Genomic DNA, 13,299 nt, shown 5'->3' on the forward strand with positions numbered 1-13,299 from the left:
TACATAGATGTGGACAGCAGGAACTAAAACCCAGTCCTTCAGCATCAAAGATACAAATATCTCCCAAGTGAAAGCTTTCAGTACTTTAGCAGTAGAGTATTCCCTCTTGCTTCTGAGCAAATCTCCTAAGGTCTTAGGACTTTGAAGTGTGAAGCTTAATTCCTGAAGGTATTCAGGAGCTCCCATCCTCCCCATCCCCTTGGAAACTTGCACTCCTTTGCAGAATTATGGCCTGGTCAAGGCAGTATGTGAATGTGGCACAACTGGAGGGCTGTACAGCCCATATTCCTGTATGCAGGGCCAATGGGACGTGTGAAAGGACTACAGGCCCTGTTAGCAACAGGAACTGACTCACCACATCACTGCTGATGGTTACATGACTTGAAGCCTGAAAGTTTCTGCCAGGGTTCAGGGCTTCATAAGTGTATGGGAAGATATGAGACAGTAAAAATATAAATCTTACCAAGAACAAATGCCGAGGGTGCCTGTTTTTGCCAGAGACTTTCATCAGCGTTCCCTCTTTAACAAAGATCTGAAGGAGAAAACAACAGATTGTAATCGTGAGACTCCTTATTCTAAATCTTATTGACAAAAGAGAATATTCCTCTTGGGGAAAGAGCTACTCCAACTGCATTCATCAGCACAGGAGGAGATAGATAACCTCCACACCTGTTTCTAGCGTTACTCCTTATGATCCAGCTTAATCTTTGCCTGGATTAGCCCTGCTGCCCTCCATGACTTGCATTTGTGTCAGTACAAAATGAGTTGGAAGCCCACTTGTCCTCAGCCCACTGTTTCTGCACTGTGGACTGTGCTCCAAGGTGAGTGTGACAGATTGCAAAGCAAACACATAATGCGCTTTAGAAAAGAATTCTTGTCTTTAAAATCCTCTAAAATAGACAGACCAAAGAGAAAAGTTGAAATCTTCAGTTTCAGCATTCTACATCCACCTAACTATACCTGCATACATAATCTGTACATGTTTGCAAGCTCAATACTTTGTCGGTCCATCTTGTTACTGTATATGTAGGTAGGACTGCATATGTAGGCAGCTAAACCAGCACACTAGAATTTGATTGCAGCAACATTTGAAAAGGTCTGGCATAACTGAATTACATCAGTGGATCAACAATCATCTATTCTTTTCAGATGAAGAACAGAATCTGGTGTAGTTTTCCACTCAAGGACAGTTTATAATCAAAGAGACCAATCCCACAAATTCTGTATGCTGAGCTTTGCAGAATTTGTCAAAGCATTACCTGGTAAGGGCAAGTGAGGATACCTTCTTAGAGAGAAAAACAGAGGTTGACTGTAGTATTTGGCTGATGAGGATTCTTATGCTATGAGTATGCATGCCTAGAAAATTGCTTCATGAGTTTTGCTAAATATATTGCTGGACTTAAGGGAAATTCAGAGTTGCAGAATTCAAGAAAGAAATCTTTTGAAGTGTAGAGGCAAGTTGGAACTGAGGAAACTGGACATGTTTGAAAGCAGAAGAAGAAATCTGCATTTGATGTGGCTGGCAAGACAGAGCTGTACATTCTCCCACATTTCAGTTGATGTGTTGCTTAAAAATGACGACTTGCATTAAAAGCACCACAGGGGAATGGTGAAAGTAAAAATATGAAAACAAATTATTTCCCCTGATTTTAAATCTTACCCAGCCATATAAAACTCTGAGCCTTTTCAAGCTGTAAGCAATTCCTGCTAGTGTTGCAGCCTTTCGACAGGAGTATATAAGGAGGAAAAGAGCAGTTCCATCAAAATATACTACACTTGGGGTGGCTGAGAACAGCTGGAGTGAAAAATCAAACGGCTGCTGGCATAAATGCAGAGACAATGCAAGTCTTTCCCAGCCTGAGGCTCTCTTTGTGCACTGCCAGAATGATGGCTTTTTACACAAACCAGTGCTCCAACTCTTATCACAGTAGCTCAGTAAACAACACCTGTAGAGGCCTGAAATCTAGCTATCCACACAATGGGAGATATAGCTGGCCAGAAACAATGCCCTTATCAGCATAGGTCTGCCTGCAGTACTCACCCTTCCTGGCTGGAGGAGGCCACTCTGCCCTCTCACACTGTGCTCGATGTGTACCAGCTTCTGCAGGTTTTCCTGGGGGAGAGAAAGAGCGTTTAGAAGACCACATGGAGAGCGGGTTTAGACAAGCAGACAAACCTTCCCTCACCCCTCCTCACCATTTTATTTACTTAAAACTGATATTACAGAATTAGGTTTCAGAGAGAACTGAGACCAAGTATTTTACACCCAGAAAGTCTTCTTCCGGTTTTCAAATTTTATTAAACCTCATCATAGAATCATAGAATCACCAGCATTCAATCTGCTGTGGCCTTCTATAGTTCTGTTACCTCTGATCTCTCAGTTCACCTTACAAAGGGCCTGCTAACTCCATACAGTATTTTTACATTGGCTTCTTTGCTGACTTTTTGGCTCCGGGAACTAATAAACTAGAAGCAGAGGCAAAGTGCAGTATCTGCCCCAAAGGCTTGTGCATTAGGGCCATGACACAGATAATCCAAAGGAGGCTTTGATACTATAAGACTGTTGCTATGATTATCTGGAGGTTTACATTCTGTGATAATTAATTAATACCTTTGCAATAGGGGATTTAGAAGGTAAACTAGTAAGCAGGCAATGAAGCTGCATCTCTGTTTTGATGCTTTGCAAAAATCATGAAGTATGATCAAATTCTGATATTATTAACTGTTTACCTGGCCTTAAAGCACAGTCATTCAGTGGGCACTGGCACGAGGCACGAACTTATCTATGAGGACGGTAAATAAGATTAATCTAGATAAGCCTGTGTTCTCATTAAAAAACAAAAAATGCTATCAGGTGAATATATAAGACAAAAGAAGAAGGCATATCTGTACTTTTGCAATATTGCTAGTCTTTTCAAATCTCCTTCCATTTTGCAGGTGAGGCTGTTAAAACAGGCTTGTGCATGGCATTCAGCTGTGGTTTTTATCTGATCAGAACACTAGAATGGGCTGCCCAGCAGCAATTAGTCATTGCTGGAATATGCCTAAAAGGTAGGAGTCTCCTGTCTAAGTTAGCCGTTGTATCCCAAACCCTCACTTATGCACCCAGATAAACTACAGATTAAGGATCATATTTGACACAGCATCATGACCTGACAGCTTTTGAGTACAGATTTCTGCTACACAGGTAATGGTCTGTTTTCCTTTGCTCCATTGACTGGCATTAAGATACCACTGGGATTAGTTAGACTTGATTAGATCATACAGTGTATCTGCCTGATACAAATCAGTGCTGTCTACAGAATCAGCTAATTAAGAAAGCTATCACAGATACCAGAAGGAGCATATCCATATCAACATGATGGTATGTCAAGGCTAATTTACCTGGATTTCAGCTAACACAATTAATGTACCTATCTCAGCTTGCTTTTAAGATAAGCCTGAAATGCCTCCATATGTTACTGCCCTGGTGAAATATTACACTTGTTTAGCATGATATATGCAAACACCTACAAGGCTTGACCAGCACAGGGCTGCATTGTTCCCATCCAATATAACTCACAGTTGACACATTTTCAAGAATTTCAGGTGTCAAGTATCTCTTTTGAAATGCAGGAAGCAACAAATGGAATTTTTCAGGTCACTTTTAAAATACTACAGGCCAACAAAATGGAAACAACATATAAATTAATAGCACAGGAAATATCGGATCATGGGACAGCTGACATTTGCAAAAGATATTTGCAAAGGACTTTCCCATCACTAAAGGGTATTTTAGCCCTGGCAAAAGTTGTCAAATTGACAGCTTCCACAATGCAAACCTGATTTTCATCCACAGAAAAGGCAATGCCCTCCTATGAGCACACTCGTGCCAACACTAGTACTACTCATTTGGGTTTCTACACGAGTGAGAGGAGAAGTTGCTGCAGCTCAGCTTTTCTCAGGACTGCTGGCAAGATGCCTGTTGAAATGCTGATGATTGCAAAATGGACACATGTTCACCAGGAAATGGACAGAAAAGTATCAAACTCTTTTCCTAAAGAAAGTCAAACAGCCATCACATGTGAAGGACAGTGGTTTATCTGGGGATGTGGGCCGCTGGGGGGGTATAGTTTCCCTACAGCTCACCTAAATTCTCTGTCTATATATTTTTCTTCATCATCCTTAAAAGTATCATCATTCTCCTTTCAAAGATCCTTCACAAGCTACAATTAAAAAATAAAAGCAGAGCTCCACCCAGCTAATACTGCAGATGTGGGTGGCTGAAATCCTTCTCTGGCCATTTTAGCAGTGAACTTGCAGCTTCCATAATTTAATCATTATGTCTGTGCAGGAAGAACACCTCCCCAAGGAATTCACCAGCTGTTAATAGCAACAGTGATTTATAGCTCCTAGCATCTCAGGGCCTCTAACAGATCGTAGACGTTCAGTGAGCAATACAAACTCTGCTTAGTTCATCTCCTGGAGTTACAGATAGACATAATGCTCTCGGTGATGGTGGGCCTTACGCCTCTGTTTGCACATCTGTAAATTGCAAGTAATATTTTCCTATCTGATGAAAATGCTGTGGAGATAGTTATTGTCATAATGTGCCTGAAAATCCTGGGTTAATAGTTCCCAGAGAAAAACTGCTACAGTGTTATTATTAAAAAACAAAAAAAAGCTAATAATGAGTCATTTATATTCATTTGTATTCATTAATATTCTGTGTTTATATTCAATGCTCCTGTCAGATTTTCAGAGTATAGTTTGATGAGCTGGTATATGGCAGCAGCAATCTTTCTCCTTCCGAGTACATGCCAAGTCTAAATTATTGCTTAGAACTTTAACCAAGTACACAACAAGTTATTAACACTCTAAATTGACTGACATTGTTCAGTTTCTTCTGTAATTAGAGTAATTATTTGCCTTTTTTTTTTAAATCTGAGAGAAGGAAAAGAAGTGCTGGCTGTCTAGAAATAGAACCCTGAAAATTCCCACCTCTTCCTTTATTGCTTTGCATAGCCTTTCAGTAACCCCAAGAGAGAAACAAAATTGTGCTGCTGGCTTTGATATCTTACATCTTGCACAGCTGCACTAAAGGGCATAGACCTACTTCATATCTGCAATACTGTAACCCAGATCTATATAAGCCCTTGAGTTTCACCATGGAGGAGGATTCAGAATTTAGCGGAGATAAGCATTCACTACAACAGATGTCCAACAGTATTGATCAGGAGAGCTCATGGTAGGACTCACCGCTTGGAGCATGCTGTCGTTGGCTCGGTCTGTGATTTCAGAAACGATGAATAAGGCAGCTGAGGAATTAAGCAAAACGAACACCACATATCACATAAAAGAGTAAGAGAATAGCTGAAATCCCTTCTGTTTGCAAGGGCATCCTTAAAAAAAAAAAGCTCAAGCTCCTTTGATTTCTTTGGCACCTTCATAATGCAACTGCGCAGAAAATTTGACATGGCACACAGTGCTGTCCTCCCTTCATCATTCCTTTCTGTCAAACTGCATCATACTTGTGCTGACACAGAGAGCTTATGAGGTCCCTTTTAAGCACCTAGTGTGGCACAAAATCTTGCAATGTTTTCTAGTTGCAGATTTTTGGCAATTGGAGCTTGTGGTAGGGAGAGATGTACAGTTTAAGGTGTACCTCTTACTACTGAGGGAGAGGACATGTCATCCCTTTCAGACAGAAATGTGTATGAAGTGGTGACATGAATTAAATCCTGGATTCTCTGCTGACAAATAACCTGGACTAGGGTATGTTTGCTGGCCCTGAGAGCAGTGGCATAACATGGCTTGGGTCTTTATTTCACATCCCTTCTGTTGTGAAACAGGGCTTCCTATCAAACCTGGGAGCATGCCAACCATCGCTGGCCAGAAATGGGACAAGCATGTGCTAACCACAAACAAGATAGGCAATTGTGGCCAGAGGGCTTGAGGGTCCACCTTGGTGTTGTTTAAATTACTAGTATAGCTGTAGTTCTACTGTCAGTGACTAGGGTCCTAAATCTTGCATGAGTCTCTACTCTTGGTCAGAACAGACTGACTGAATTTCAGACAGCCACAGACATTATTCCTATGACTTGGTTTGGATTTACACTCAGTGCAACAGAATTGAACTGGTTTCATTAATACAATGTTATTGCTGGTTACTCCAGCCTGGAAACTACTCCCACAGAGGCCACAGCTAAATGTTGCTTTGACTTCAGTGGGAGTAAGAGGCTTCTGTTTTATCTATCCCATGTGTTGGAAAGGATGATGTTAGCAGTTGAACATCTGGATTTGTTCTTGATTATGCAGAACTGATTTTTATGTAATGTCTTTCAAGTTTATGTAGGCTTAAGGAATCCAGAATACAGATACACAATTCAAATCTCCCAAGTTTCTCCAAAGTTCACAGAGCATAGCAGGCACAGATAACGGTACAAAAACAAGCAGGTGGAGCCATCCCAGTTCACTGTACAATGACCAGGCCAGATATGGACAAAGCCAAAGAGGACTAGGATTTCCTCGATGACTGGGCCAGAACTACAGTATCTGCACCATGCCTGTATAGACGATATTTTCTTCTTCCGTAAGTTCCATCATGTAAAAACCACAGGAAGCCCACGTTTCAATGAAAAAAGGGTTCTTGTCCTAAATAACTTGTCTAAATTAGTAATCAGTTCTTACAGATCTTACATTTAACCTACTAACACAAAATGTTCAAAATAATCATATACTACCAGTGTAGGTCTTGTGCCTCTTTACAAGCAGCATTTTTGTTCTACCCATTTCATTTTACCTTGTGTGGCTTCATACTCTGTAGAATCAGGACAAAGATTATTCAAGTAATCTGCAGAAAATAATCCAACAAACACAGACATCCAATAATCAGAATACAGATTGACATAATTTGTAGTGTTGTTAGCTAAAACAAAATCCTAATCATAGAATCCTAGAATGGTTTGGGTTGGAAGGGACCTTAAGGATCACCTTGTTCCAACCCCCCTGCCATGGGCAGGGACACCTTCCACTAGCCCAGGTTGCTCCAAGCCCTGTCCAACCTGGCCTTGGACACTTCCAGGGATGTCCCACATTACTTTGTTGCCAAATAATTAAGTGTATATAGCCTCTTTCCAAAGAAAAGCTTGTCTTTGACTGCATTCTACTTTGAGAAACAATGCAAGACCACTGATACAGATTTGAACTCCTCATATAATTTGGCAGGTACAAATGAATAAACTGTGACAACAATGTTTCTTAGTCTGGAGAATTGCTGAGTAGCACCACTTTACAAATATTTGTTCTTCTAATTAATTCTGTTTTCCCATCTGAATGAATGCTATATTTATAGTTATAATAAATGAATCATATGCTTTTTATGGGCACAGGAAGGAGACTCTGGTTCTAGGGTTCAAATGATTACTACCAAACTCAGTCATATTCTGAAAATAGGTTCTGTAAAACAGATACAATAGGGCTTAGAGTTACAGCAGTTATATTTGCATTATATACAAACCTTTAACCTGTCTGGACTACTTTTCTTGGATCATATGCCTGTTCTGTGTCTGCATCTTTATGCTTTTAAAGACTGTAGTATGTAAGTGCCACAGCTCTAAAAGCCTAATCTAGAAATACCTCATTCTTATCTTGCTGATGAATCCAGACTCCTGAATTCTGCATCCAAGAAGTAGACCTCTGTGCTGATAATGGTGCTGTGCATGGATGTCTGTTCCCTTGAACGCCCTATCCATACACATTTCTCTTTCTAGTGCTGTGCCCTCCCTGGCATCCTGAACTTTACCTGGCTTTTACCTGCATTCTGGAGAGCATCTGCCTGTACTCAGGCAGGCAGGAAGGGGTTATGCAGTGTCATCAGGCAATATTTAGTGTTCCTTTTCACTGCTGCAAGCCCTGTTCTTAGCTATGGATTGAGTGGGTAAGTCCTTTTGGCTGTGGTGCATCAATTGGCAACTAATATCCTAATAAATACCAGCCTTATCTAGTAGAAACAGCCAGTTATGAACACACAAATACACCTGAGGATCTGAAAGACTGCACTGTTCCAGACTCCCTCTGTCCTAACAGGCAAAGAGTGGCTTGGTTTCTTGAGGTGAAGAACTGAAGCAGTAAAACTATTTTCTGTAATATCTTAATCCAGCAGACCTTATCTCACTACACACAAAAGCTTTCATTTTCCCAGTTTGTGTCAGTACCTAGGAGGTAGGACAAGGAGGACCTGAAGTTGCTTCAAGCATAGATGAAATCTAATCACTGGAGCTTCACTGAAGCCCTTCCAGCTTTCTTCCAAAATACCATGCTGCATGTTTGCAATTTATCTTCTGGACCACAGAAATGGGAAGAGAAAACAGAGGATAGTGGGGGTATTTCTCACAGGGATATGCCAATTCCTTTTACTTTGATGCAGTATTTGTGCGCATGCACTACAAAAACTGTAAGAATCACGGGAGACTGCTAAGTACTGCAAGCCACAAGTCTGGGAAGTTGCCCTTAATGTAGACACATCCAGAGAGAAAAGCAAGTCAGACGGAAAAAAAGTCCTACTATTGGCATCTGGTGTTCGTTTGTATTGCTCGTACTAAAAAAGCAAACCCAGCTGAGAATAATGAGTTGCATCCTTGATCAAAGTGTCTGGACCACGAAGAAACTAATGTTAATCTATGCTGTTAATAAAGTTTTCATACAGTCACTTTGTTCTGCTGCGTTTATAGGAGCCCCTTCTAGTATTCCATGCCCTTCATTGGCTGTATGGGCAGGGTTTATGGCTTCCTCTTTACTGTCCCATGCATAACTCATCTTAAATACATACTCCCAAAGCACTTCTCCATCTTTATGTCTATGGATCCTTGCTCTTTTGTGTTCTGACTAAATTACTTGACAACACTGCGATTCATTGTTACATTTCATAATTTCCTTCCCAGCCAGTTCTAAACTTCCCAATTCCCTCTAGGGCCACGTCCTGCTTCAGAAAGCCTGCTCCCCTCACAGACTCAGGCTTGCTAGATTTGCTGTGGCTTGCAGAGAAGGAACACAGCCCCCCCTGGAGAGACTCCAGGTGGGAGTTATACATATGGTCCTGAATGTAAAGGGAAGCTCTTACTGTAAATATAAAATCTGTAAATGTGAATTTGTATCTCTGCCTCCTACAATGCAGCAAAATTGGACTGGGTTTTTGACTCATTGCTAGCCTTAGGTGTGCTGTACACAGGACTTAGGGGACAGTACTGAGTACAACTGCTTTGTTGAGGAAGGAGGTGGTACTTGCCACTGTCATACAGGATACAGTGCAGAGTATCCATGCTGAGGCCAACTGTCTTCTACTGTCTCTGATAATTGCCCTTGACATAATAAAAAAACAAGCCTGTTTCCTGGCAGTGAGGCTGAACTCTGCCTCTTCTGTTTCACAGAAAGAAAAAGCCACGATGGAATGGCTAAAAGCACCTGACTACACTTTTTTGTGACCTTTCAACATGGCTGTCCTGAAGAAGTGCCTGCCTCTTCCCAGGCTCCCTGACATTTCCTGAATCCTGTACTAAGCATACTGAAGTTCCCAGGAAATCCCACACTGCTTTAGCTCTATTTTAGCTGTCTTGGCATCAATGTGTAGCACAGTGGAGGCACAGAAAATCTTGGCTGTGTTTCCACTGGGTACTTTTGAGAGTGATTTTACTGACCTGTGAGCAGCACACGATACTGGAAGACACGCTGCACCACTTTCAAAAGCTGGTGTTTCACACTCTGAGGGCTGTCACCAGAGCTCTGCTGTCCTCAGTGGAGGGGAAAGAAAACACAAAGAGCAGGGGAATGTGAGCTCAACACCAAACTATCATCATAGTTATAGTTATTAACTCTAACACATCCTCAAAGAGCTTGATAAGTTAATAAGTGACTGAGAAACCACTTCACTATGTTTCAGCAAAATATACTCACAGATCTGTAAATTCACCAACATACTTTCTGTGTGCAAACACAGGGGAATATGGACAACAGATACAGAAACAGAAACACATCATGCACAAGCAAACTTCTCACTTCAGTTCTAGCACCAGGATCTGTGAAGATTCTCCCCTATGTGTGAATACTGGTGGAGTTGCAGAAAAAAGTATCTTTTGAGTATTCCCCATGGCAAAGCCATGCACTAGTGCAAGTAAAAAAACATGGGAGCCTTACCTCAAACTCCTGCATCATGGTAGCCAGTTGGGAATATTTAAGGCACATTTCATCTAGCAAAGACAAATTCCTGTCAAACTGCACAATGTATGCTGTGTGGTGATTCAGCCTTGATTTTCTGGAGAGAAAAACATCAGCAACTTTCTGGTGTTCCTCCCTACGTCCACAGAAAGAAAAGAAGCAGCAAATAAGTAACTAACTAACTAACTAACTAACTAACTAAAAAGCAGCAGAGTGATACTTCCTTCTCATTGTATTAGACCCACAGTGGCTCAGCACACTATGCAGATACTAGGTTAAATGCTTCTGTGACAGACTGGACAACAACACGGGCTGCTGTAGAACAGGCACTGTAAGGAGGTGGTCCTTTGGCTGTGCCTCTGCCACAGCAGCATCATGTGTCCATAGTGGCCTCTTCCAGGATACAGCTCCCACTCTGTAAACAGACCTTTCAGCTGCTGCAGTGCTTTGAGCAATGTTTGTGGGGGAGAATATGACATCTTCTGTTGTAATACCAGATCTTCAGCTCTCCTTCACTGCCTGCTTCTCAGCACTGCTTCACCATCATCTGTCTCAGCACCCAGATGCACAGTATTGAAATTTTTACTGAGCATGTACATGGAGAGAACAGAACAAAATCTGAGATCATGAAAGAGAAGTCATACTTAATGGAGCAACATGAGTTCCTGGGAACATCCAGAACAACACAGGTGTCTGGGGGAGTGAAGGCATAGGGAAGGACTTACTGGAAGCTTCAAGCATGGTGGAGACCTGGGACTCTGTATGAGTGCAGGTCTGTCACATATGCACCATTTGCAACATAGTCCTGTTTTACAGAGTAAAACAGAATGCCACAGAATAGTTCGGGACAGAATCTTAGGACATTTCCAGTTGAGTCCCTTTTGTCTGAGGGAACATGTAGTATGCTGTTAGAATAGGGCTGTGGCTTCTTTAGAACACAAGTAGTTTTAGATCCCAGCTGGAAACACCACTTCTGTTTGTGTTACAAGTGTGTAAATCATAAATCATTGATGACATGGTCTTTCTGCCAATAGCCCCTGGGTGGACACAAACCAACACACAACTCCCTTTAGCCTTTTCTTTCCTTGTTATGTGCTTTGACTTGGAAGTACAGAGCTGATGAGCAGAGCTGTGCCCTGCATTTAGGGTTGTTACTGAAAAATTCTCCTCATCTAACTCACTTCCTTAACTGCTCAGTGGCAGTGCTGAGGTAGGATCAGCCATTGTCCATGACCACTGTCTCCTGGAGTCCAGCAAGGTGGAGGTGTGGGGCTGCAGGGTCCATCGGAAGCTGGGAAAGCCAGAGTCATTCAGTCTAGGCCAGGGGCCGTGCTGGCTGCTGTAGGTTCAGTCAGCTTGGGTCTGCTGAGGTAATTTCTCTTAGATGTTTTTATTTCGGCAGTTTGGTAGAATAGAGCCTGGAAGCTGGCTTAAAGCAGAGGTCTCTTTAACTGAATGAATTTTGGAGCTTTGTCTGTCTTAGCATGATCTTATTCTTTCATGGAAAGACTTCGCCCTGTAAGGATGTTTGGCTTAGGTGGAGTCCCTCAGCAGGCTGCCAGCGTCTGTTTGGCTTGGAAGCCCAGCCTTGGTGCTGGGAGTGAGGGGCTGTCCCTCATCTGAGAGCTGCATAGCTGCTATGTAGATTTCTGTAAGCAGATGATCTTTAGGATCTGATGTCTGCTGTTCCTGCTTCCCAGAGCATGAGTCTACGACCTTCAGGCCAGGAGTGTGAAGCCACTTGTGATAAGTATGAACTGGCAGAGGAGAATGCATATGAAGCAGACTATCCTCACACTGACTGATGGAGCCATTTCAGGGTCATGGGCTATACACTGCACAAATATTTCAGTATTTGATTTCTTAGCCTGACAGCCTCTACATTTACTTCCTTCCTGTCTGTATGCAAAATCTGCCAAAGTCGTTCAGGTTCTACTCCTGTCATCTCTGCTGGAATCCCAGCCTCCCTGCTGGTGGGGTCAAGGGAACAGCATTGAGTTCACCCATCTGCCGTGGAAGGTATGTTAAGGCCATTGAACCATGCCATCTGTACGTACCATTTAAGGACTCTCTCTTCCAGTTCTCCCAGGATGTCTTGGTGTAATTCATAAATTTCAGGGAGTTCACTTAAACCCTGCTTGAGTTTAACTTCTTGTTCATTTTGGTCATCTTCTCCAAGCACTTTCAAGATGCCTTCATAGAAATCCTGTGAAAAATGATACAGAAATTGGGCAAACAGACTTAAAATACCTTTTCTGAAATGATTATTACAATTTCTTGATTCTTAAACTATGCTTCCTAGGAATTAAAAGATATGCCATAAACTGTGATAGAGTGTGTTCAGTATGGCAAGGAGATCATAGCACATGTTTTCTTCTATCCATTAGTTCATACACATTTTCAGCTGAATTCCCCAATGCTGTCAACCTAATATTGAACATTTCACTTGATCAAGCCATCAGACCCTTATGCATACGAGTTTGGTATCTGTTTATTTACCTTGCCTTTTACCATTGCTTTTCTTGGTGTAGTTGGTTTCATTAGGGTTCATGTAGTGTTTCTTAACCCAAAACATACTTTTTAAAAATGAAGGATGAGATTCTCCTATTGGTTCATTGCGTCCAACAACTTGACATGAAAAACATGAATGTCTACATGCCTTGTGCTAGAATTTGCAACACTTCTGAACTTAAAAAGAGGAAGAAGCTATAAATTTAAGCTGTGGAACAAATAATTTTCCCTATGAAACTTAATTGGGTCCTTTATTCCTTGTATTAAAAATGGTTTTAATCTTGAAGTGGTTTATAAATTACATGGGCACATATGTAGCCAGCTCTGGTACATAATAGGGCACCTATTTAAGAGTACCTAGCAAAAGGTTTCCCCAGCTTTGAGCTGGAAGTGAGGAATAAGGCTTCCATCTGAAACTGCAGTGATAAGATCCCAGGCATTAGAAAATCACCCCAACAGCAGCCAGCAAATATTTTGAAGGTAAACCATTGCTTAAAGTCTCCTGAATTCAGAGCTCTCAACGCTGAAGTGTTTTCAGGCCAAAGCCTGATTCCTACAGAATCCTTCTTCTCTGACTCAGACTTGTAAAGGGGCCTT

General features: G+C 41.7%; 1 protein-coding gene across 3 annotated transcripts in view; it reads right to left on the bottom strand.

The window, feature by feature from the left end:
- FGD5 (FYVE, RhoGEF and PH domain containing 5) overlaps positions 1-13,299 on the bottom strand; it is an 89,460-nt gene that overhangs the window by 24,611 nt on the left and 51,550 nt on the right. The window contains exons 6-12 of one of the 3 annotated variants that reach the window (XM_027671962.1): positions 12,249-12,397; positions 10,171-10,327; positions 9,675-9,759; positions 6,782-6,832; positions 5,239-5,297; positions 2,042-2,113; positions 464-532 (exon numbers count right to left, since the gene is read on the bottom strand). In XM_027671962.1, the coding sequence (XP_027527763.1) occupies positions 464-532; positions 2,042-2,113; positions 5,239-5,297; positions 6,782-6,832; positions 9,675-9,759; positions 10,171-10,327; positions 12,249-12,397 (642 nt within the window). Of the gene's footprint in view, positions 1-463; positions 533-2,041; positions 2,114-5,238; positions 5,298-6,781; positions 6,833-9,674; positions 9,763-10,170; positions 10,328-12,248; positions 12,398-13,299 lie in introns of all 3 variants that reach the window. The other 2 variants (XM_027671961.1, XM_027671963.1) reach the window with 2 other exon arrangements.

Source organism: Neopelma chrysocephalum, unplaced genomic scaffold (assembly GCF_003984885.1).
Source record: "Neopelma chrysocephalum unplaced genomic scaffold, ASM398488v2 Primary Assembly neopelma1_97238, whole genome shotgun sequence".
Lineage (NCBI taxonomy): Eukaryota > Metazoa > Chordata > Aves > Passeriformes > Pipridae > Neopelma > Neopelma chrysocephalum.